The sequence below is a fragment of the Scylla paramamosain genome, unplaced genomic scaffold, assembly GCF_035594125.1.
Source record: "Scylla paramamosain isolate STU-SP2022 unplaced genomic scaffold, ASM3559412v1 Contig81, whole genome shotgun sequence".
NCBI classification, from domain to species: domain Eukaryota; kingdom Metazoa; phylum Arthropoda; class Malacostraca; order Decapoda; family Portunidae; genus Scylla; species Scylla paramamosain.
In genome coordinates, this window is record NW_026973746.1 from 240,001 (window position 1) to 266,866 (window position 26,866).

The window sequence follows — 26,866 nt, forward strand, 5'->3', positions numbered from 1 at the left end:
AGGGACTGGCCTGGCGGCGTGGCGGGGGCGTTCAGCGCGCCGCGCTTCAACACGAAGGTCAAGACGTCCTTGCCTGCGTTCTCCATCAGGAAGATGAGCTTCGCGCGACGGACGCAAACTTTCGGAGCGGCGGCCATGGTGGAGGGCTTGGGACACAGTTCTTCTCGCCAGCAGCCTGCAAAGAAATTTCCCAAGTGAGGAGCAGGGCAGGAGAGACGTGGTTTGCAAGGCTCAGTGCGGGAGGGAGGGAGTTGAGCCTTGAAGTGGCCGGCCTGAGCACCGGGATGTGGGGACAAGACAAAGAGGTGGATGGGAGTAAGAGACACTATGGCACACGGCATGGCACGTGTGTTGTGTCCAAACCATTTGACAAGACAACACGAGGCAAGACTTGACTGTGTGTGTGTGTGTGTGTGTGTGTGTGTGTGTGTGTGTGTGTGTGTGTGTGTGTGTGTGTGTGTGTGTGTGTGTGTGTGTGTGTGCAAGTAAGTAAGTAATTAAGTAAGTAATCAAGTAAGCAAACCTGTATAAAGTATTTCAAGGTGTACATACAATACACAGTCACGTGAGCCGAGGCTCTCTGACGGTGTATTGTACAGTAGAGCAGAGGGCAGGAGTGCAAACAAATTATAATGTACAACAACATAATGAATTGTATTGTACAGCGGCAGTACCGCGCCGCTACAGAGAAGATAAACACTAATACAAGTGTCTCACACTAACTTAATAATAATAAAATAATGATGATAATAACAATAACAACAAGAGTAGTGATAACAATAATACTAATAACTACACCAACAACAACAGCAACAACAACAACAACAACAACAACAACAGCAACAATAATAATAATAATGATAATACCAATAAGAATATTATTAGTAACAAATAATAGTAACTAGCATTAATAAACATAATTAATAACTAATACTGGTAACTAGGGCAACAACAACAATAAATACCAACAACAACAACAACAACATCATCAACATAATAATAATAATAATAATAATAATAATAATAATAATAATAATAATAAAAGTAATAATGATAACAGCAACAAATGCGATGACTGCAATAAATAGCATCAAAATCACAGCTTTTGTTGATGAAGTGGTTACTTTTTAACCTGTTGTTTGTTTGAACATTTTATCAGTTGTAAGAAGAACTTTGTCTATCAAGAGGCAAACTGTTCACAACAATTTTGGTCCAACTTGTCACACTGTTTGTGAATAATATTGTTGTCAGTATCGCACAAATAAGGTTAACGTTGTTACTTCTCGTGTGAGAAACATTTTCTGCCAATTTGAATATTGCATTATGTCCAAGATTTTCATGTATTAATAACAATGTGAAGTACTTATGAATGAAGGGAAGCCTGCAAATACTGAAGGCTGAGGAAGCTTTGGATGCAGACTCTTTACGGAAAATGTACAGCGAAGAATTTTATTTTGCCGTCTTGTTGCTTTTGTTAAAAAGACGGCCATGTAGATGCCCATGTAGGAAGGCAGTGCATGAGATGTGGGCAGCGTGAAGTACACTGCGTGTCACCCACTGCTTCACTTGTTACATTACCCACAATTCTTTTTGAAATCCCAGCTGTTTGAGAGACATTTAAACATATGTGTGTGTTTGTGTGTGTGTGTGTGTGTGTGTGTGTGTGTGTGTGTGTGTGTGTGTGTGTGTGTGTGTGTGTGTGTGTGTGTTTGTGCGTGCGTGCGTGCGTGCGTGCGTGCGTGGACCGTATGCATTTTTGGCAATGATTTCTTTGGCGGAAAAGATGCCCACCAGTACACAGTGGAGTGGTCTCCCCTCGTTTCACAGGACGTGGACTCCAGCTTGAAAAGACTCCTCGATAAAGTTCATGACATGTTCAGTATTTGCCTCCCTATTAAGTATATAGATGTTTCACACAAAAGGCTCCAAAACCCACACATTTCTCAAACAGTAATCAACTCGACAAGACCCAAAAATCAGTTGAACAGAGAGCTTCCTAAACCGTAAGCTCCGCCCTCTGTTCCGGTGAGGATATAGACAGGCGGACAGATGTGGATGCAGACAGACAGAGACAGATAGGTAGACAGGTAGATAGACAGATTGTGTCCAGTTTTTGTGGTATATAGTCTTGCCTCGTTAGTGCCTCATTTTCTACTTTCTGAGTGTGTGCAGTAGAAAACACAGTGAAAACAATTACCAGGAAAGAAAAGAGTAAGTGTACTCACCTCAAGAGTGCAGATGTGTACACTCCGGGAGACGGGAGGAAGGAAGGCGCGAGGCGGGAGGTGCCTGTGGGGAGAGACACACTGTGCTTCATGCTCTTACATTTATACTCCACAAGCACAAGTCTGTATCTGTGTACATCTATCTATCTGTATCTATCTGTATAAACAGAGACAGAGAGAGAGAGAGAGAGAGAGAGAGAGAGAGAGAGTCATCCAAAAATGTACTCACTGTTTGACTCGCTATAATTCTTTTTTTTTTTTTTTCAGAAACAGTTGGCCTAAATAATAATGGCAGAAGTAAGACTAAGCTTTGAAGAAAGAACATGTCATAAAGTGTTACTGGAGGCACGAAAATGTCAAAGAAGTGCAAAGACAATTCACAAGACACTTTGACAGGGATCCACCAAGGTGACGCGCCATTGCTCACATCACAGCTAAGTTTGTACCAGATGGAACTGTTCACGACCTTCATAAGCATGCCTGTGTGGTAGTAGTAGTAGTAGTAGTGGTAGTGGTAGAGGTAGTATTCATGATTTCTCACTACTACTACTACTACTACTACAACTACTACTACTACTACTACTACTACTGTTGCTACTACTACTATGTGAATATTAATATTAATGCCTTAAGAATTGTTGCAAAAACAGTTGCAGTAGTAGCATTTATATTTGTAATAGTAGTAGTAATAGTAGTAATAATAGTAGTAGTAGTAATTGTTGTTATATTGTTATTATGATTGCTATCAATAATATCACACACACACAATAGTAGTAGTAGTAGCAGTAATAGTAGTAGTAAGAGTAGAAGCAATAGTAATTTTAATAATTTAGTATAATTTAATTATTTAATTAATTTTATTTATTTATTTATTTATTTTATTTTATTTATTTTATTTATTTTTTTGGTGGATATGAGTGTGTTCGTTGGTTGAACAAGTCCCTGTATATTAAATAGACTTTTGTGTGTCGCTCAAGTACCGAACGGCCTCGAAACACTGAGCCAAAGGGATGCCGCTCAGCCTGCAGCCAGTGTGGCGGCGTACCTTGTGTGGTGCGCGTGTGTATCGCATTGTGTTCCTCCTCATAGACTTAGTGGTGGTCAAGATAACCAGGATTGGCCAAGCCCTCCCTGAAGTGTGCTACCAGTAGTGTACCAGGTGTGTTGAGTAGCCGCCAGGTGTACAGCCACACGTGTGTTGTGTATAAGTGCATGTTGTGTACAGAAAGATCTCCCCCCTGTTTTATAAGACCCATAATGCCGCTGGCCGGGAAACTACACTTGCCACCATCTCAGACAGGACGCCATCTTGTTGTGTAAGTCAGAGACGCCTCCTATCACCCCAATCTCTCCCTCCCCACCACCCGCCAGCCACTCCTTCCCACTTCCGCCAGCAGCAGCTACTGGCCGCCCACCAGCCAGCAGCCCCTTCACGGCCACTACCTGCCAGCACGCCTTCCTGCCCTTACCCCCTCCCACTCCTTCCTCCCCTCCCTTCAACCCACTCCTTCCTAACCACCATTCGCCACCCACTCCTGCCAGGCCCCTACCAGCAACCCACTCCTTCCAGCTCCCCGCCTGCCATCCTCCCCTTCCCGCCCCCCACCCACCATCCACTCCTTCTGGTCCCCACCCGCCTCACGCTCCTTTCCCCTTTCCGCCGCCCACACAGGAGCTGCTCTCCTCGCTCCCTCCCCCCCACTCATGACGTCACGGACGGCGGTGACAGTGACTGGCTGGTGTGAACCGCACCTCACACTCGCTCTACCTAAATGCTACTACTACTACTACTACTACTACTACAATTACCAGTGCCACTACAATTACTTCTGTTACTACTGCTGCTACTACTACTAATACTACTAATACTAATACTCGTTCTACTTCTACTTCTACTACTAATACTAATATTAGTTCTACTACTACTACTACTACTACTACTACTATTTCGATAACTGTTACTACTACTACTTCTACTAGTACTACTACGACTATTATTATTATTGTTACGACTACTCATACTACTATTTTGACTTACTACTACTACTACTACTACTACTACTACTACTACTGCTACTACTACTACTACAACTACTACTTCCTTGCAAGCCTCCCTGTCCGCTTTACCGTCATTCCTTGATTCATATTTTTTAGTATTTTTATTTTTATTTATTATTATTATTATTATTATTATTATTATTATTATTATTATTATTATTATTATCATTATTATTATTAGTGTGTGTGTGTGTGTGTGTGTAGGATTACAGATAAAAATACTATTCATGGATACCGTAATTTATTCACAGAAATAAATAAAAAATCTTACAGTGCACTCTCTCTCTCTCTCTCTCTCTCTCTCTCTCTCTCTCTCTCTCTCTCTCTCTCTCTCTCTCTCTCTCTTGTGAGTCAGTCAGCTGTTTTCAAGGTCGCTGGGCCTCGCTGCCCTCCTGCCTGGCTTGTATGATGCCACGTTGCATTTTACAGGAGTACTTTTAATCACCGCAGTAATGTTGTCGTGCAGTGCTTGTCAGTAAATTACGTGCTTTTTAATGCCACTTGTCTTGTTATAACACACACACACACACACACACAGTTGTTTGCCTGCTCTCTCTCTCTCTCTCTCTCTCTCTCTCTCTCTCTCTCTCTCTCTCTCTCTCTCTCTCTCTCTCTCTCTCTCTCTCTCTCTCTCTCTCTCTCCATCCTCCACCCGTGTATCCTCCTCCTAATAGTAGTAAATCTATTATTATTATTTTTATTATTATTATTATTATTATTATTAGTAGTAGTAGTAGTAGTAGGAGGAGGAGGAGGAGGAGGAGGAGGAGGAGGAGCAGCAGCAGCACCAGTAGCAGTAGCAGAAATAGTAGTAACTGTGGTAGAAATAATAGTAGTAGTAGTAGTAGTAGTAGCAGTAGTAATAGTAGTAGTAATAGTAGTTGTTGTCGTCACCTCCTCCTCCTCCTCCTCTACCTGCCCCTTGCTTCCTGTCATCTCCCTCTCCGCCACGCTCGCAGCAACGTCACGCGACCCGCTAAGGCTGCTTGCCGTCACCCACTGTTGTCTGTTTCCCTCCTTCAAAATTGTGTGTGTGTGGCTGCCAACATGAGTGTGCATTGTCACCAACACCATCACTGTTACTTACCGCAACACTCTTTCCTCTTTCACTACAAAGGACAAACAAACTCACACAAAGGACACTCTTTTCTGCCGCCATGGCCTGCTACTACTACTACTAATACTGCTACTACTAATACTATTACGATTATTACTGCTACTTCTACTACTACTACGATTATCACTGCTACTACTACTACTAATACTATTACGAGTATTACTGCTACTTCTACTACTACTACGATTATCACTGCTACTACTACTACTACTACTAATACTATTACGAGTATTGCTGCTTCTTCTACTACGATTATCACTGCTACTACTACTATTACTGCTATAACTACTACTACTACTACTACTACTACTACTACTACTACTACTACTACTACTAACTACTACTACTACGATTATGACTACTACTAATGCTAGTAGTACTTCAACTGCTGTTACTGCTAATACTACTGCGACTACTGCTACTACTACTACTACTACTACTACTACTACTACTACTACTACTACTACTACGATTGTGACTGCTTCTACTACTACTACTACTAATACTAGTACTACTACTACTACTGCTGCTACTACTGTTAATACTACTGCGACTACTGCTACTACTACTACTACTATTTCTACTGCTACTACTACTACTACCACCACCACCACCACCACCACCACCACTACCACCACCACCACCACCACTACCACCACCACCACTACCACCACCACCACTACCACCACCACCACCACCACCACCACCACCACCACCATTACTGCTACTACTTCTATTACTACTACTTCTATTACTACTACTCATAATAATAATAATAATAATAATAATAATAATAATAATAATAATAATAATAATAATAATAATACGAGTACTTCTACTACTGCTACTACTGTCAATACTAGTGCGACTATTGGGACTACTTCTGCTATTACTACTACTATTACTACTACTACCACTACTACTACTGCTGCTGCTACTAGTACTGCTACTACTAGCACCACTACCATTACTACTACTACTACTACTACTACTACTTTTTATGAAGGAAGGACGCTGGCCAAGGGCAACAAAAGTCGAATAAAAAAAAATGCCCATTGAAATGGCAGTCCCATAAAAGGGTCCAAAGTGGTAGCCAAAAATTGAAGGATAAGTGTCTTGAATCGTCCTTCTTGAAGGAATTCAAGTCATAGGAAGGTGGAAATACAGAAGCAGGCAGGGAGTTCCAGAGTTTACCAGAGAAAGGGATGAATGATTGAGAATACTGGTTAACTCTTGCGTTAGAGAGGTGGACAGAATAGGGGTGAGAGAAAGAAGAAAGTCTTGCGCAGCGAGGCCGCGGGAGGAGAGGAGGCATGCAGTTAGCAAGATCAGAAGAGCAGTTAGCATGAAAATAGCGGTAGAAGACAGCTAGAGATGCAACATTGCAGCGGTGAGAGAGAAACTGAAGACAGTCAGTTAGAGGAGAGGAGTTGATGAGACGAAAAGCTTTTGATTCCACCCTGTCTAGAAGAGACTAGTACTACTACCACCACCATTACTACAGCTGCTACTACTACTACTACTACTACTACTACTACTACTACTACCACCGTTGCTACTACTACTACTACTACTGCTACTACTACTAATACCACCACTAGAACTATCACTACTACCACCATTACTACTACTACTACTGCTATTATCACCACCATTGCTACTACTACTACTACTACTACTACTACTACTACTACTACTACTACTACCACCTCCATTACTACTTCTGGTACTACTACTACTACAACCACCACTACTACTACTACTACTACTACTACTACTACTACTACTACTACAACTGCTACTACTACTCGTACCACCACCACTACTACCACTACCACTAGTATCCCTAGCAGCAGTGCCTGTATAATAGTCATCAGGTGTCACGGTGTGATGAGAGGAAGCCTTAAAAAGGAAAAACAAGTGTCTGTGTGGCAGCTTCGGCCTGACACACTGAGGCAGAGTCAGACACGTGCACAGTGTGAATACAGTGTGTGTAAGGCAACGCCAATAAACACTTCCTTGCCTCTTCACACACACACACACACACACACACACACACACACACACACACACACACACACACACACATATTGTCATAAAATATATTTTTTATAGAAATAGTTTTTGTTCATGGATTTACTGGAAGAGTATTGCGATGAGAACGTGTAGGAGAACCAGATGTCCACACACGCAGAGAGAGAGAGAGAGAGAGAGAGAGAGAGAGAGAGAGAGAGAGAGAGAGAGAGAGAGAGAGAGAGAGAGAGAGAGAGAGAGAGAGAATGCAAACCATCACTAATATAGTATTTAGGTTAATTCAGTATTTCTTTAGTTAACGTTCAAATACCACATTATCTGTAATTCATTGATTTGCAAGATGGCCGCCACTCACTCCTTATCGAGCACCAATATTGTGAGTAGCGACAAGTGGGAGATGGGACGCCATTTTGTTCCCAGGCAAGCGCCTCGCGCCCCCTCGCTGCCAGCCGTGTCTGCTCTCATGTCTCTCTCTCTCGTGTTGAAGACAGCCATTGTACAGTAAATATTGGCCCATACTTTCTCTCTCTCTCTCTCTCTCTCTCTCTCTCTCTCTCTCTCTCTCTCTCTCTCTCTCTCAATCTCTCTCTCTCTCTCTCTCACACACACACACACACACACACACACACACACACACATACACACACACACACAAACGTAAATGAGAAAGAGAGAGTGGGGAAGCAGAAAGAAGTGAGAGCGGAGGAGGAGTAAGACGAGAAGGATAAGGAAAAGGAGGAAGAGAAGGAGAAGGAGAAAGAGGAGGAGAAGGAAAAAGGGGGAGGAGGAGGAGTAGGACGAGGAGAAGGAAAAGGAGAAGGAGGAGGAGGAAGAGGAAGAAGAAGAGGAAGAGTAAGACGAGGAGAAAGAAAAGGAGGAAGAGAAGTAGGACGAGGAGAAGGAAAAGGAAGATAAAGAGGAGGAGAAAGATGAGTATGAAGAGAGGCAAAGAAGGAAGAGGAGGAAGAGGAGTAGAGGAAAAAAAATAGTAGGAAGAAGAGAGAGAGAGAGAGAGAGAGAGAGAGAGAGAGAGAGAGAGAGTGGAAAGTTGGTAGATTCATGGTTACTCTGGTCTCTCTCTCTCTCTCTCTCTCTCTCTCTGTTATTGCTTTAGCACTACTACTACTACTACTACTACTACTTTTACTGTTACTACTACTACTACTACTACTACTATTATCGAATAAATAGATTAATGCATAATACATGCAATAGTAACAATCAAAACAAACAAAAGGGCCAAATGACATGAATAAATAAATAAATAAATAAATAAACAATAAAACACAAAGAGAACAGACAACCGCCATCACCATCATCACCACCACAAGCACCACCACCATCACGACCCAAGCACCATTACCTGTCTCACTGCTCACCTTAATATAAGTATTTTCTCCCCCACACACACAACCAACTTGCCTGAAACCAATATTCTCAATCACTAAACACAACCACCACCACCACCACCACCACTGCCCTCGTTCGGAAGTATGTGTGTGTTCGGCTTCTTGACTTTGGCTTCGTCTTCGTCTGTTTATAAGAAGCGAGGCCGGAGTGTATGGAGAAGGATGAAGGAAGGGGAAGGATGGGGCAGGGAGGTTAGGAAGCGTGGGACACAAAAGGATACTGAGGATATTGGGGGGTGGGTAGGGGGGATGAAGGATATTAGGAAGGCAATGTTATTTTGGCAAGGAGGAGAAGGAGGAGGGAAGAGGAAGGAGGAGATAAAAATATAAAAGGGATGAGGAGTAAACGGGTTAAAGGAGAGGAGATATGAAGGAAGAAGTGATGGAGGAATATGCTGAAGGAAAGGTTGAAAGAAGGAAGGAAGGAAGGAAGGAAGGAAGCAAAGTTATTGATTTTTTTCTTTGTCCTCTTTGCTTGACATTCTTTTTTTTTCTCTCTCAGCGATCTATTTTCTTTAAGAACTCTCTTAAATATTTACTACACACCGGACACACTTGAGAGAGAGAGAGAGAGAGAGAGGAGAGGAGAGAGAAGGAGAGAGGAAGAGAGAGAGAAGAGAGAGAGAGAGAGAGAGAGAGAGAGAGAGAAGGGCACTCCAACACCCATCATTACTTCTCTACTTACTCTTCTTTCTTCTATAGCGCTTTCCTCCTTCTCCTCCTCATCTCCTTCTCTCGCGCCTTCTTCTATTTTTCTTTCTCCTCCTCTGGCTTTTCCTTTTACTTCTCTTCCTTTTCTTCCTCTTCGTTTAACCTTACCACCACAACCGCCGTCGCCACCACTACCGCCGCCGCCCAGCCTGATGGTCCTGTCCCGAGCTAAGGACGGTCACCAATGATTACTCGTTTTCTGGGACAATCTTGAACCGCGTGTTTGCTCGCTTCATCAGGTTACTGTCCCCCTAACGAGACTGTCCCCCCAGACCAGACCAGCCTTTCGTCTTACCAGCTCCTCTCCTCTAACTGAATGTCTTCAGCCTCTCTCTCTTCCCCGCAATGTCGCATCTCCTGCTATCTTCTATCGATATTTTCTCGTCAACTGTTCTTCTGATCTTGCTAACTGCATGCCTTCCATCCTCCCGCGCCCTCGTTGCACACGACTTTCTACTTTTGCTCACCCCTATTCTGTCCACCTCTCTAATGCAAAAGTTAACCAGTATTTTCAATCTTTCATCCCTTTTTCTGGTAAACTCTGGAACTCCCCTGCCCTGCTTCTGTATTTCCCCCTTCCTATAAATTGAATTCTTTCGAGAGAGCGAGGTCTCAAGACACTTCTCTCATTTGTGTTAAACTTTTTTGGCTCCTTTCTTTTCATAGGTATATATTTTGTTGCCTTTGACCAGTGCCCCTCTTGCATAAAAAGTCCCCTTCTCTATTACCTCCCTGGAAACTGACTTCGATTCTCTCCATCTCCATCCCTTCCCCACGAGCCCCACCACCCCCCACTCTCTCTCTCTCTCTCTCCTCTCTCTCTCTCATCTCTCTCTCTCTCCTCTCTCTCTCTCTCTCTCTCTCTCTCTCTCTCTCTCTCTCTCTCTCACCAGGACGGTCCCAGGAGAGCAGAGTAGGTCATGTTTTGTTACAATCAGTGGTATTTACTTCCTTCCTCTGATGCTGATGGGGAACAAAAGTGTCCCTCGATGTATTTTTCCCGTGGTGTCTAATTGGCGATGGGGAAACAAATCAGTAGGGAAGGGAAAAAAAAAAACTAAGGAAAAAGTTGAACTGATTAATTGACGAAGGGAAGAAAAGAGGGATGAAAAAGGTTTAGGAGGAAAGAAAATGGGTAAGGAAGGAATACTTAGGACAATGAGGGCAGATGATGGAGATGAGAGAAGCTTGTGTGAGGGATCAGAGAAGGAGGAAATGGGAGGGAATGGAGGAAAGAAGGATGGGACAGGGAAGAAAGGACGTAAGAAAAGAAGGGAATGAAGAAAAAAGGGGAAGATAGGAAGAAAAGGGTATAGAAAAGGAAAATAATATAGACAGGAGGGAGAAATATAAGAAAATAATAAAGAAGAGAGGAAATGGAAGAAAAGATGAATGGAAGAGGGAGAAAAGGTGCAGAGAAGAGAGAGAAAATGGAGAAAAGAAGGAAAAGACAGGAAAAAAGTGCAGAAGAAAGGAAGGGGAACGGAGGAAAGAACTGGGACAAGGAGGAATGGGAAGGAAAAAAGGAAAGAGGAATGGGGCCAGAGGAGGAAAGAGTTTAGGAAGGGAAGGGAAGGAAAGAAAGAGAAGGAGAGAAGGATGGGATGGGAAAAAAGGTTTGAGAAGAGTTTCAGACAGATAAAAGAAAAATTTTTAAAACTTATTATAAACAATGCATATGTAAATTTAAGTTTTCTCTCTCTCTCTCTCTCTCTCTCTCTCTCTCTCTCTCTCCTCTCTCTCTCTCTCTCTCTCTCTCTCTCTCTCTCTCTCTCTCTCTCTCTCTCTCTCTCTCTCTCTCTCTCTTGGTGCAAATTAAATGCCGTTTAATGAAATCGCCAATGATTGCTTATCTTTAGACCATTACTCTTATTTTATGCTCGAGTAAAAAAAAAAAGAAAAAGAAAAGAAAAAAAGCTTAATTAGAAAAGTTTGCTGCTCATAACAGACGCTTAAGGCTTGTTCATCTTTACACCAAGTTATCTTTGGCAAATCTGTTTTTCATGGCGTTAATTAAGCTTTTTTATTTTATTTTATTTCCTGGGGGTGCGTGTGAATGACTTAAACACACACACACACACACACACACACACTTTATAGACAAAATGACGAATCACATACTGCAAAATACACGAGTAACAAAATTTATACAAATGAATAATAAAGAAAGTAACACATAGAACTGAAACACATATCTGTCTGTCAATTGTCTAAATAAAACAACAATGTCATTTTTTTTTTTTTTTTTAGGTAGAGAAATAGGAGACCTGAAAGGAAGAAAAAAAGAAAAAAAAATAATAACAATAAGAAGAAGAAGAAGAAAACTCAATTCTTTCCTGTATGATTGAACTTTCCAAGAACGACAAACGGAAAACACTCATTTAACACTCAACGTGAACCTTAAGTGTCGGTCTGTGTGTCTATCTGTGCGTGTGTGTGTGGTGTGTGTGTGTGGTGTGTGTGTGTGTGTGTGTGTGTGTGTGTGTGTGTGTGTGTGTGTGTGTGTGTGTCTGTTTGAAAGGCGACAATCATCCATCATTTCCACGCTTCAGACAAACGGATGACTTGACAAGCCTTTCTGATTGGGAGAGCGAGGGCCAGAGTCAGGGAGGCGAGGAAATATAATAACAGACGACCAAGAGGAGGAGGAGGAGGAGAAGGAGGAGGAGGAGGGAGGAGGAGGAACGGAAAAAAAAAAAACTATCAGTTTTCTCAGATTTTTCAGTGACGTTTTACAACTTCAACTCCTCCTCCTCCTCGTGGTCCTCCTCCTCCTCCTCCTCCTCCTCCTCTTCCTCGTAACTAGCCGCCATTTTAACCACTAAGAGAGAGAAAGAAAAAAAATACTTCAACACAAAGCCTTTCACTGATCTATTCTCTTCCTCGTCCTCTTTCTCCTCCTCCCCCTCCTCCTCCTCCACCTCCTCCTCTTCTTTCTCCTCCTCCTCTTCCTCGCGTTGTTTGAAGAGCCGTGCAGACGGACACTCAATAAGATAAGAAAAGGATGTCTTGGACTTTTTCTTCCCGAGTCTTTTTCTAAACCCTCCTCTGTGTGTCCTTCTCTCTGTCTCTCTTTCTTTCTCTCTGTCTATCTGTCCGGCTGGTTGGTTATACTACTGGAGAAGGAGGAGGAGGAGGAGGACGAAAAGGACGAATACAAAGGAATACAAAGAAAGTCCAAACAGCAACAGAGCTCCTTACTAAACTGTTTCGGTAACTATTCTACGCTATTAGTGGGAGAGACAGGATAATACAGACGCTCCTCCCCACCACTCTCATCACTCTAACCAATACTGCCCAGAAAAAAAAAAGGTTGTATAGGAAAACCACATGAATTTGAGAGGAAAGTAATAAAGAATTAAGTCTAAGAGGAGGAGGAGGAAGAGGAGGAAGAAGAGGAAGAGAGAGAGAGAGAGAGAGAGAGAGAGAGAGAGAGAGAGAGAGAGAGAGAGAGAGAGAGAGAGAGAGAGAGAGATAAAAAGCTACTCCAATTTCACTTGTTAATCGTTAAGACTGTAAAGATATGTAACAGGAGGAAATGAGAGGCAAGGGGGGGAGGGAGGAAGGTAACAAGAGATAAATTAGAAGAAAGGAAGAGTAAAAAAAGAAAGACAGGTAGGAAAAGAGGATGAGAGGCAAAGAAGAGAAGGAAGAGTAAGTAAAGAGACAGGTTAGCAGAGAGAGAGGAGGATAATATGAGAGAGAAGTAGAGATAGGCAAGGAAAGGGAGTAAGAACAGAAAGGAAGAACGGAAAACAGAACAGGAGAGATAAGCAAGGAAAGGAAGATAAAGAAGAGGAAGGAAGATAATAAAGGCGAAATTAGAGGTAGGCAAAGAAAGGAAAGAAAGAAAAGAAAGGAAAAAAGGAAAAGAGAACAGGAAAAATAAGCAATGGCAGGAAGAGTACGAAGAGAGAGGAAGATAAGAAAATATAGAAATTAGAGGTAAGCAAGGAAATGAAGAGTAACACAAGAAAGAAGAAAAGAAGAGAAATGAGAAGAGGTTAACCAAATAAAGAGATAGATAAATATATATATATATATATATATATATATATATATATATATATATATTATATATATATATATATATATATATATATATATATAATATATATATATATATATATATATATATATATATATATATATATATATACAGAGAGAGAGAGAGAGAGAGAGAGAGAGAGAGAGAGAGAGAGAGAGAGAGAGAGAGAGAGAGAGAGAGACAGCTAATCATGGAGAAAGAATAGGAAAGGGAAGTAGCAAGATTTCCACAGCCTTTCGTTCAAAATCATCCTAATTAAACGCTGCCACTTTGCCACTTAAGCAGTCAAGAGGGGAAACTGACGGACGGAGCTTTTAAACCTCTCAACTCCCCGCCACTTCAAGTCACACGCGTCGCAGGTCAAACGTAGCAAATCAAGTGGAAGCGAGGCCCTTTGCACCAAATCACTTGACCTCCATCACACGGACGCAAATGAAGGAGTTAAACAGAAAAAAAAAAAAGACCAGAATCTATTAGTCGGAACTTGAAAGGCTGAAGGCTAAACATAGACGCACCCTTGACTGGGCCACTGCGACACTGCCTCTCCCAGTAATCAAGATGAGAACGGGAGGGAGAGAAGTGCAAGGAGACGATGAGGAAACCGACACGTGGATGGGAGGCTGGGGAGAGAGAGTAGGGTAGCATTGGTGTGTTGGGTATTAGTACGAGACAAAAAAATGAGGAAAGACAGGCGTGTGGAGTGAGTACGAGTGACTGAAAGACTAGGAGGGGTTGGGGAGTGTCTGGAGATGGTGGAGATGAACAAGGAGTGACAGGGTTTGACAGGGAGTGACTATAGGAGTGCTTTGGAGTGAAGAGGAATGAAAATGGGAGTGATTTTGAGTGTTTTGGAGTGACGAGGTGTGAAAATGAGAGTGATTTGGAGTGTTCTGGAGTGACGAGATATGAAAACGGCAGTGATTTGGAGTGTTCTGGAGTGACGAGGTATGAAAATGAGAGTGGCTGGGAGGCTTCTGGAGTGAGGAGTATAAAAAGAATATGAGCGACTAGGAGTGTTTTGAAATGATGAAATTATATGGAGTTGACTGAAATGACTTGAAGTGATAAGAGATGATAAGGAAAGACAAAAAAGTTATTGAGAGAGGTGAAAAATGACTGCGAGTGACAAGGAATGACTAGCAGTGCCAAGAAACGACAAGGAATGATTAGGAATGAGTGGTAATGACACGTAATCCTAAAGAGTGCCAAGAGGTCACAGAGAGGAATTAAGAATGACTGAGAATGACACGGAATGATAACCAGCGGCAAGAAACGACAGGGAGTGATTAAGAATGACTGAGTAACGAGGAATGGCAAGAAACAACCTGGTCAGGAGAGGAAGGGGAGTGAAAGCAGCAGGAACTGGTGATAAAAGAGACACAGAGAGAAACAGAGAGACACCAGGGAACTACAAAAGGGATAAATTAGAGGTATAAAATGAGAGGAATGAAAGAGAGCAATTAATGAAGCTTAGAAAAAGGAATGAGGACAACAGAAACTGGTGATAAAGGAAGAACAGAAAGCGACAAAGGGACACCAAGGGATTAGAAGAAACTAGAAGTATAATAGGAATGAAAGACAACAAAATAATGATGCAGAGACAGCGGTAAAGTAAGTAGAAGAATGAGACTTGTTTCTGACACAAAGTAGAGCAGTGGAAGATGCGAAGATGGGCGTAAGGCAAACAGGGACGAAGAAAACGTAACACGGGTGAAGAAAACGAAACACGGACTACTACTACTACTACTTTTTTTTTTTTTATGTAGGAGGGACACTGGCCAAGGGCAACAAAAATCCAATAAAAAAAAATGCCCACTGAAATGCCAGTCCCATAAAAGGGTCAAAGCAGTAGTCAAAAATTGATGAATAAGTGTCTTGAAACTACTACTACTACTACTAACGCTGCTGCTACTACTACTACTACTACTACTACTACTACTACTACTACTGCTACTATTACCTACTATTATCTTTATTCTCCATCAGATTTGCATCAACAACCACCACCACCACCACCACCACCAGCATGGCAGTAGTAGCAGGAGTAGTGAATGGTCACACGTATGTGGTGACTTCTTGGACTATCAGGCTGCCCTTGTAGTGTGTTGGACTATCGGTCAACAAGGAGACCTGAAAGTTACGTGGTACAACTATTTTGGTGATAGTAGTGGCTGTAAGTAGTAATAGTAGTTGTAGTAATAGTATTAGTAATAGTAGTTATGCGTGTAATGTCAATATGGTCCATTTTGTAACTGTAATTGCAAAGATTCTCGACTTTGTTTCTTAAAGGCGTGACGTAATTAGAGAAAACGTATATATTTTAAGGGACACTAGACTGTACTTCGTTATTCCTGTTTATTGCTATTATACGAGTTTTTTATAGTTTCACTTGTATATACTATTTAAATCTACTGTTCTGTGATGTTTAATACTACTAATTATTATGTTTAAGTGAGAGAAGTCAGAGAAAGAGCTATATTTATAATTTTTACGTGTAAGTAAATTTGTAGGATGCTCGACCTTATGTTTCTTAAATAAGTGACGTAATTAGAGAAAACGTATGTCTTTTAAGGGAGGTTTTAGTATGTCTTCTATATATGTGTGTCTTCATTATCACCATCATCTTATTCTTGTTCTTGTTCTTTTTGTTCTTGTTCTTATTCTTGTTCTTGTTGTTCTTCTTAATATTATTATTATTATCATTATTATTATTATTGTTATTATTATTATTATTATTATTATTATTATTATTACACACACACACACCACACACACACACACACACACACACACACACACACACACACACACATTAGTAGTAATTATAATAGGAAGAAGAGAAACATGATGATGATGAGGAGGAGGAGGAGGAGGGAGAAAAAATTGTTTAACTTTTCTGTAATATTTCTCTAAATATGTAAATAACTATCAGTCAAAAAGCAGAACTAATAGTGCACCATGGTAGTCCGTTAAATTGTTCATCTCTGACTATCGTCATCACCAATTACAAATTAGTTAAAAAGGATAAAAGTTGAAAAATATATAGCAATTCTAATTTTGAGACACCTAAATAGTTTCAACATTTTTCACAATATCTAAATAACTGACAGACGAAAACAAAATGTAGTAGTACACCATGATAGTCCATTAAATTCCTCATCTCTGACTATCACCATCACCAATTACAAGTTAGTTAATAAAGAGAAAAACAAAAACAATATATATATATATATATATATATATATATATATATATATATATATATATATATATATATATATATATATATATATATATATATATATATATATATATATCAAATTCTAAGACACCCAAATACTTTCAACATTTTTCTGAATATCTAAATAACTACCGGCAAAATAAAAAAAAAACAATAGTACACCATGATAGCCCATTAAATTCCCCACAATTTACTTTCAACACTATTCGAAAAGTATATTAAAAACATAAAAAAAAAAGCTTCAAAAAACTCCCAAAAGATGCCAGACAAAGATCAAGATTCAAGATTGTAAACTAGAGAGAGCATTTAGATACAAGATTAGGCTTGAGAAAATGGATGACTCAAGAATAGCAAGGAAGGTGTACCTGTGGATTGAAAGTGGAAGCAAATGGTGGAAGAGGTGCATGAGAATGACAGACAGGATTGGCTTATAAGTTGTGTAGGCGATGAGAATGGCTGGGAGGAATCAAAATGAGCGTGAATGGGTGGTAACAAGAGGAGGCAGAGTGGGAGCTGACTGGGATGTGAGAAAATGGAAGAATGAGATAGACAAAGAAGTGAAATGTATGGGACTGAATGAATGGAAGAATGAGACGGAAAGAAAGAAGACCCTGGAATGGTACAAGGAGAAAGGGGCCCCGAGGTATGAAAGGTAGTATGATGGAAGCCTGGGCCGTGATCTCTTCCGAGCGAGGGCACAGTGTATGGATGTGAATGCAAGGAGTTACAGGTGGTCTGAGTCCCGCAGCAAAGTGTGCCAGATGTGTGACATGGGAGAGGATGAGACGGTGGAACATGTGGTGCTGGAGTGTGTGCAGTATGCCAGAGACAGGAATGAGATGATGCAAGTGATACTGACTGAGTTAGGGCATGATAGGAATGAAAGAGTGGAGAAGACAGGAAAGGAGTGGATGGTGTTGCTGGGACTGTGTAGAGAGGCCAATGAAAGGATGACTGAGGCGGTGAAAGAGTTTCTGGAGAGAATGTGGCGTGCCAGATGTACGAACAGTTACTGTAGATGATGCTGTTTGTTATTTTTTTTTCCCCTTCTACAGGAGTTGCCGATCCAAAGGCCTGGCTTAAGAATAATCCCGAGCTACCTGTACCATCAAGATCAAGATCGAGCGTCCATATCAGATGGTGAGTAAGTAGACAGCCACAACAGTGAGATAGGAAAGGACAAGCAGTGTGGCGGTGTGTACAAGTGGCTTTGCCTTGCTCTCTGAGTTTTCTCTGAGTTTTGTGGTTTATTTTTCTTGCCTGTGTGCTGAAATACCCTGAAAATGGTGATGAGCGCGTGTGGTTCATGCGAAGAGAGTGTGACGAACAGGCAAAGGGCTGTGGCATGCGAGAGATGCATGGCCTGGTTCCATGTAGCCTGTGTGGGCATGAGGGAGGCCAACATGAAGGCGCTGGGGTTCGAGCTTCTGGTGTTCCTCTGCAGGGAATGCCTGAGCAAGAGCCTCAATGAATGGAGGAACCAGGATGAGGAAAAAGAAGAGAGAGTGAAGCAGAGCACCCAGACAGAAAACCTGATGAAAGAGGCAGAAGCACAGACGACGAAGACTGAAGAGAGAAAAGACCAGCAAGAAGTGGTGGAAGTGGCCAGAACAGACAGACGCCAAGGAAGAAGAGAATGGTAGTCAAGAAAGCCCCAGTACGTGTCATTGGAGACAGCATGGTAAGGAAGACTCCCGACTTTGTGGGAAGGGAAATTGAGTGCACCAGCATGGGAGGTGCTAAGACTCCAAGACGTCAAGAGGAAAGTCAAGGAAGAAGTGCAAGAAATGGAAGAGAGAAGCCTGCTAGTTGTCCAAGGAGGAGGCAACAACTTAGTAGAGGCAGGTGCTGAAGACACGGTAAAGGAAGTGATAGAAGCAGTGAGGGCAGCAAAAGAGAAGAAGATGTGTGTGGCTGTGGTGGGGGTCCTGCGGCGCCCACGGAAGGAGTGCAGTATGAGAAGGTCAGAAGAGAAACGAACCGCAAGATATGCATGGAACTCATGAAGGTTAAGATGGAATGGATGGCAGAGAAGAAGGGCAACGTGAGCTTCCTGGACATGGATGGGATCCTTGACCAGGACAAATTCTTCGGGAGAGACGGGGTCCACCTCAACCACAACGGGAATGAGAGGCTAGGACGTCGACTGCTGAGTGGATGAGGGCGAGGCAGGTGTGTTGTGTGGACGACGCATGACGAGGAGGACCCACTGATGTCAGCAAACATGGAAGAAAAGAGACTAACCAGGCAAGTAAATGTGTGAAGATTGGCTGTATGAATGTGAGAGGATGGGGTGTGGGCAAGTTTGAGGATGTATGCAAGGAGCTCAGGGAGTGGAGGTTCGACTTAGTCGGGCTCACTGAGACTCACCTGAGAGATGATGTACGAATGGAGGGATGCGAGTATGTTATGATTGGAAAGGGGCGTAAGGCACAGGAAACACTGGGAGGAGGCGTAGCCCTACTCTATAAGAAAGAAAGAGGACTGAAAGTAGAGGAGATTGATGTGGGGGAGTGTACAAGTAGTGAGGATGTGCTTGCATTAAGAGTGGAATGCATGGATGGTCGTGGCAGACCAGAGAAGGTGGTACTGGTGGTAGCGTACATGACTGTCATGGGTGAAAGAGCAGAGAGGGAAAATAGGAGGAAGTATGACATACTTAAGAAAGTTGTGAGAGAGCATGGAGAGGAGAGAGTGCTAATTATGGGTGACATGAATGCACATGTGGGAATACTGGGGGAACAGGTGAACAGGAATGGTGAAATGCTTGGAGAGTTTGTTGATGAACTGGAGCTGGAAAATCTGAATGTTACTTTGGCAGAGGGGCGTGTGACTTGGAGTGCAAGAGAACAGGAATCGGCAATTGACTACATGTTGGTGAATGGAAGAATGCGTGAAATTGTGTCGCACATGTGGATAGATGAGGATGGTTTGGTTGATATTGTGTCCGATCACAACATGCTGGTTGTGGAGTGCTTGATGCAGGGTGGGAATGAAGTGAAAGTGGCAAGTAAGAGAAAGAAGTGGAGACTGAGAGATGTAGGGTGGGAGAACTTTCAGGTTGATCTGAGTGAGAGAAGCTGGGACGACGAAAGTGTGCATGACGTGGAGCATCTGAATGAGAAACTGGTTGAGGACGTGAGGGGTGCTGCTGAGAACCAGATAGGGTTTGTGAGAGTAGGTAGAAGAAATGTATGTATGTAGAATGTATGTAAACCATGGTGGAATGATGAAATCAGAGCAGCTAGGAAGGAGCGAAAGAGAATGAGTAGACAGTGTAGATGGCTGAGGAAAAAGAGGCATGAAAGCGATGAGGCAGAGAATGAGTATCAGAATGCATGGACAGCGTATGTGAAGCAGCAGCGGTTCACAAGACGAATGATAATGAATGCTAAAGTGAAGAGTGAAAGGAGCGTGATTCAATCTTTAAGGGAGAAAGGTATGGAAGGTGGCCGTGAATGGTACAAGTTCATGAGAGGTGAGAATATGTCAGGCAGTGTTGGTGTGGAGAGTCTAAAAGTGGAGGGTGTAGTTATAACAGAGAAGGATGGAATCAGGGAGGCAATCAAAGGGTTCTGGGAAGAAGTAGGTGGGGTAGGTGAGATGTTTAGTGTGAGAGAAGAATGTGTAACACTGGAAAGGAAGAATGCAGATGAACTGGATGAAAGAATCAGTAGGGATGAAGTGGAGAGGTGTGTGAGAAGGCAGAAGAATGGCAAGGCAGCAGGTCCAGATGATATACCCTATGAGTTCTACAAGAATGGTGGGGAGGTAGTGATAGACAGAATGACTGAGTTATTCAACCGAGTGTGGGATGAAGAGAGAGTGCCAAGAAAGTGGAATGAGAGCCGAGTGTGTCTGTTGCATAAGGGAGGATTTAAGAGTAAGAATGAGCTGAAGAACTACAGGCCAATTGCATTAGTGAATACAATAGGTAAAGTTTTCAGTGCAGTGTTGAATGAGAGACTGTGTAAATGGATTGAGAGAGCTGGAGTGCTGGGTGAAGAACAGAATGGTTTTCGTAGGGACAGGAGAGCTGAGGACAATATGTTTGTGGTGAATGAAATGATTGAGAAGAAAAAGAAGGATGGGGGTAAATTGTACCTAGGTTTTTTGGATATAGAGAAAGCTTATGATAGAGTGAACAGAGAAATGTTAGGTAGAGTCTTAGAAAAGATTGGATTGAGTGCAAAGATAGTTAACATAGTGCAAAGTATGTATGTGGACACAAGAGCTAGATACAGGCTAGGAGACATAGAAACAGACTGGGTGAAGAGTGAGAGAGGAGTTAGGCAGGGCTGTATATTGTCACCAACCCTTTTTAGCCTGTATACAGAGGAGCTAGCAGCCAGGATGAGAAGAATGAATGTAGGGGTAAGTGTGGGGAATGATAAAGTATGTGTGCTCCTTTATGCAGATGATGTAGTTGTTATGAGTGAATCGGCAGATGAGCTTCAAAGTTTGTTGGATGTAGTGGATGGCTATGGTAAAGACTTTGGAGTAAGGTTTAGCAGTGAGAAAAGCAAAGTAATGATTGTGAATAGATCAGAGGATGAAAGTAATGTGGTATGGAGACTTGGAGAGAATGAGTTGAGACAGGTGCAAGAATACAAGTACTTAGGGATGTGGATGAGTCCTAGTGGGTGTGCAAAGGCAAAGAATGAAAAGATAAGTATGGTAAACCAGTGGGTAGGTCGATTGGGAAGCGCGGCAAGGATGAGAGCAAGTAAGTATGATGTGTTGAGAGAAGTGTGGAAGAGTGTGGCTGTGCCATGTATAATGTATGGTATGGATGTGATTACATGGAATGAAAGTGAAATTGATAAGTTAGAAGTGGGCCAGAATAGAGTAGCAAGGATGGCACTGAGTGCACCGAGGTGCACAGCAGTTGAAGCCTTGAGAGGTGACATGGGATGGAGCACCTTCAGAGAAAGACTGACAAAAGCCACACTTAGGTACAAGATTAGGCTTGAGAGAATGGATGATGCAAGAATAGCAAGGAAGGTGTACCTGTGGAATGAAAGTGGAAGCAAATGGAGGAAGAGATGCATGAGAATGACAGACAGGAATGGATTGCAAGTTGTGTGGGCGATAAGAATGGCTGGTAGGAATCAAAATGAGCGTGAATGGGTGGTAACAAGAGGAGGCAGAGTGGGAGCCGAATGGGATGTGAGAAAATGGAAGAATGAGATAGACAAAGAAGTGAAATGTGTGGGACTGAATGAATGGAAGAATGAAATGGAAAGAAAGAAGACCCTGGAATGGTACAAGGAGAAAGAGGCCCCGAGGTATGAAAGGTGGTATGATGGAAGCCTGGGCGGTGATCTTCTCTTCCGAGCGAGGGCACAGTGTATGGATGTGAATGCAAGGAGTTACAGGTGGTCTGAGTCCCGCAGCAAAGTGTGCCAGATGTGTGACATGGGAGAGGATGAGACGGTGGAACATGTGGTGCTGGAGTGTGTGCAGTATGCCAGAGACAGGAATGAGATGATGCAAGTGATACTGACTGAGTTAGGGCATGATAGGAATGAAAGAGTGGAGAAGACAGGAAAGGAATGGATGGTGTTGTTGCTGGGACTGTGTAGAGAGGCGAATGAAAGGATGATTGAGGCGGTGAAAGAGTTTCTGGAGAGAATGTGGCGTGCCAGGTGTATGAACAATTAGGATAGAGGATGCTGTTCGTTTCTCTTTTTTTTTTTTTTCCCTTCTACAGGAGTTGCCGATCCAAAGGCCTGGCTTAAGAGTGATCCCGAGCTACCTGTACCATCAAGATCAAGATCGAGCGTCCATTTTAGATGGTGAGTCTGCGTACAAAATTGCATGGGAGGGATTGATAGAGGCAGCCACAATTATCCATCATCATCGGCGACACCATGGCTCTTGAGAAGGTAACATGGCTACCATTCTACACTCACATCATCTGGCTATCAACACACACGAGAATGGCGGCGGTGCGGAGGTGTAAATAGGGAAAATAGGCGTATATGTGAGGGCGGGTGGCGGGGATCCTATGGCGGAAAATCGAGGGATGATCGAGGGTGATGCCCCACCATTATTAATTACTCCTTTAATTAGCGATGTACAACACACACACCTGCCCGCCAGTAAGAAGCAGGTGTGGGCGGCCATCTTGAGCCCTAAGGGACGAGGGGACAAGGGGAAATAAGGGAAATATGGCTCAAAATGCCTCCTTATTTTATTGTATTTTCGATTTTTTTTTTTTAGGTATGGAATTGTGTGTGTGTGTGTGTGTGTGTGTGTGTGTGTGTGTGTGTGTGTGTGTGTGTGTGTGTGTGCGTGCGTGCGTGCGTGCGCGTGAGGGAAGGGAGGGCGGGAGTGGGGGAGTTCTTGTGTTCGTTAAGGATAAACAAAAAAATATGGTTTTAACGTAAATATTTTCCTTATTTTTTTCTTCATTTTCTTGTGTTTGTTGTTTTTGTTTGTTTGTTTTGTTGGTTCGTTATGTGTGTGTGTGTGTGTGTGTGTGTGTGTGTGTGTGTGTGTGTCAGAATATATCGTTTTTATTTTTTTCATTTTTTTTCATTTTTTCTTGTCTTAAGTGAATATTTGTTTGTTTGTTTGTTTGTTTGTTTGTCTGTCTGTCTGTCTGTATATGCATGTATGTTTGTCGTCTTCTTCCTCTTCCTCCTCTTTCTTTCATCTAGACTTCCTCTTCTCTCTTCCCATCTCTTCCTCCTCCTAGCCCAACCAAGCCTAATTCTCTCTCTCTCTCTCTCTCTCTCTCTCTCTCTCTCTCTCTCTCTCTCTCTCTCTCTCTCTCTCTCTCTCAGACAGACAGACCCTGATGACAGCGTGGTGAGCGAGGAGGGGGAGTCAACCAGCAGAGTAGGGGAGCATGACCCCTACTTTGAACCAGTGGTGACCTTGCTGGAGGTCTTCGTGGTTAGTGATGATGACCAGGAGGAGGAAATGATGAGACTGAGTTTCGAGATCAGGTCAGGTTAATAATGGTGTTTTTTTTATTATTATTATTTTTGTGAGTTTTTTTTTTATTGGTTTATTATTTTATTGAGAAATGTTGGTAGTTTTGCTGTTTCTTGTTGTTAGGTGAGGTGAGGTCAGGTCAAGTACTGATGGTAATTTTGCTGTTTTATCATTGTTAGGTCAGGTCAGGTTTTCTTATTGCAGGTAAATAATAATAATAATAATAATTGTTATTATTATTATTATTATTATTATTATTATTATTATTATTATTATTTTTATTTTCTCTCAATCTATGTTTTCTTTCTTACTTTCCTCCTCCTCCTCATCCTCCTCCTCTCCTTGTTCTTCACATAACCCCTCTTCATTTTATTAACCTAACCTAACATGCAGACAGTGCCAGCCTAACGTAACCTCCCCCCCCACCAGCAGGCAGTACAAGCTGTTTCATTATCACACCTCTGAGTCGCCCCCACAGTGGAAGGAACGGGGCATGGGGGCCATTAACATTCTGAGGAACAAGCAGAAGAAGGCTGTAAGTGGTTGGGTTAGGTATGTGTGTGTGTGTGTGTGTGTGTGTGTGTGTGTGTGTGTTCACTGGGCTGCCTCATGTGGGATTACCAGCCTGATATGGTGACAGACAGACAAGCAGACAGACAGACAGATAGATTATCACCATATTATTACCAGTCATTAATTCAAATAGATAGATTATTATTATTGTTATTATTATTTTATCACCAGCCATTAATTCTCTCCTTATTTTTCAGGTGGAGTTTGTTCAGCAGCAGAATTAATGCCAGTGGCTGAGTTCAGATCCTCCAAGACACACACACACACACACAGCAGCCCCTCCACCTCCCCACAGCCCTCCACAGCCCTTGACACAGCATCTAACACAGCCCCTTCACAGACCACCACATACCTCACACATACATAAGAACATAAGAACAAGAAATAAGGGAAGCTGCAAGAAGCGACCAGGCTTACACGTGGCAGTCCCTGTATGAAATATACCTACCTATTTCCATCTGTTATCCCCATCCATAAACTTGTCTAATCTTCTCTTAAATCTCTCTAGTGTCCTAGCACTAACTACATGATTACTGAGTCCATTCCACTCATCTACCACTCTATTTGAGAACAAATTTTTTCCTATCTCCTTCCTAAACCTAAATTTTTCAAGCTTGTACCCATTATTTCTTGTTCTACCCTGGTTGCTGATCCTAAGAATTTTGCCTACATCCCCCTTGTTATAACCCTTATATCACTCAAAGACTTCCATCAGGTCCCCTCTTAACCTACGTATCTCTAAAGAAAGTAAATTTAACAGCTTCAACCTCGCCTCATAAGGAATACTCCTCATCCCCTGTATCCTTTTAATCATTCTCCTCTGTACTGATTCTAATAGACCTATATCTTTCCTGTAATGTGGGGACCAGAACTGCACAGCATAGTCTAGATGAGGTCTGACCAGCACCGAGTATAACTTTAATACTACTTCCGGCCTTCTACTTTTAACACTCCTAAAAATCACACACACCACAGGAGCCTCACAAACAGTCTGACAGCCTTCACAAGCAGCCCCACACTCCACCACAGACACACCAGACCCACAGCCCTTCACCTCACCCACTACCCAGCCCCCCACAGCCCCCCAGCCACCACAAATAAAGTCAAAGGAAGGGACTGTGGCTTCACCCAGCCAGCCAGGACAGCCTACAGAGAGGGGGTAGTCCCAGTCAAGTCACAAAATATAGGCTTGGTTCTTCCTACAGTTTGAAGTCAATGATTGGACAGGTTCTCTTTGCTCTCTCTCTCTCTCTCTCTCTCTCTCTGCCCTTCACTATTGTTAGGTAATAATTCCAGTAACAGCAGTAGTCATAGTTATTATTGTATGTCTTTTTAGCACTCGAGAACAGTGTAGCAGTAGTAGTAGTAGTTCTCTCTCTCTCTCTCTCTCTCTCTCTCTCTCTCTCTCTCTCTCTCTCTCTCTCTCTCTCTCTCTCTCTCTCTCTCTCTCTCTCTCTCTCTCTCTCTCTCTCTCTCTCTCTCTCTCTCTCTCTCTCTCTCTCTCTGTCTCTCTCTCTCTCAAGTTAGCTTAGTGGTTGTGGTAGTAATAACAGTAGGAGTAGTAGCATTAATAGTAGTAGGAACACCACACACTTAACACTCCCAACTCTCCCTTCCAGACCATAGTAGTAGCAGCAGCAGTAGTAGTAGTATTAACACTAACCACTCATTATTTCTCTACTGGTGATCTTCTGGCTTTCCTTACTGAGTCTTGGTCATCCTCTTTGAGAGATTTTGGTGAAACTTTTGCTGTTGCCTTGGACATATCAAAAGCTTTTGATAGAGTCTGGCACAAAGCTTTCATTTCAAACTATCCTCCTACGACTTCTATCCTTCTCTCTGTAACTTCATCCCAAGTTTTCTCTCTGACCATTCTATTGATGCTGTGGTAGACGGTCACTGTTCCTCTCTTAAATCTATTAACAGTGGTGTTCCTCAGGGTTCTGTCCTGTCACCCACTCTTCCTATTATCATCAGTGACTTTCTAAAACCAAACTTGTTGTCCTATGCACTCTATACTGATGATATCACTCTGCACTTATCCATGTCTTTTCATAGACGTCCAACCCTTCAGGAAATAAAAAGTTCATGCAGAGAAGCCACATAACGCCTCACTTCTGATCTCTCTAAAATCTCTGACTGGGGCAGACCAAACTAGTTATTGCTCACTGCCTGAAAAAAATCAATTCTTCCATTTATCACCTCGACACAACCTTCCAGACAACTATCCCCTCTTCTTCAATGACACTCAGCTGTCCTCCTCTTCTACACTGCCACACTCCCCTGCCTGTTTTCCCTTGGTACAAGCTTCTCATGTGACGGCTCACCCATAATTCTCCTCACATAATGGGTCCTGGCAAGCTTGACAGTGAAGAAAAGTGTTGCGATGGTGTTTGTTCAAGAAGGGATCAGTAATTGTGAGATAGGAAGGAAGATGGCAAATTCAGAAGCAGCCGTCATCTGGGTGGCGGACGGAGGCTGCTCACCCCCGGTCATCCTGCAGCT

The 26,866-nt window shown here is 42.5% G+C and overlaps 1 protein-coding gene across 5 annotated transcripts in view; it reads left to right on the forward strand.

Moving 5' to 3' along the window:
* LOC135098785 (ran-specific GTPase-activating protein-like) overlaps positions 1–25,584 on the forward strand; it is a 26,696-nt gene extending 1,112 nt beyond the window's left edge. Inside the window, exons 2-8 of one of the 5 annotated variants that reach the window (XM_064001181.1) lie at positions 90–194; positions 2,493–2,663; positions 15,589–15,775; positions 22,557–22,731; positions 23,639–23,799; positions 24,218–24,323; positions 24,559–25,584. In XM_064001181.1, coding sequence (XP_063857251.1) covers positions 22,717–22,731; positions 23,639–23,799; positions 24,218–24,323; positions 24,559–24,585 — 309 coding nt within the window. In that variant the 5' untranslated portion in view covers positions 90–194; positions 2,493–2,663; positions 15,589–15,775; positions 22,557–22,716 and the 3' untranslated portion in view covers positions 24,586–25,584. Of the gene's footprint in view, positions 1–89; positions 195–2,492; positions 2,664–2,827; positions 3,542–15,588; positions 15,776–22,556; positions 22,732–23,508; positions 23,800–24,217; positions 24,324–24,558 lie in introns of those variants that run through there. The other 4 variants (XM_064001182.1, XR_010267372.1, XR_010267373.1 and 1 more) reach the window with 4 other exon arrangements.
* Positions 25,585–26,866: the final 1,282 nt, after the last annotated feature.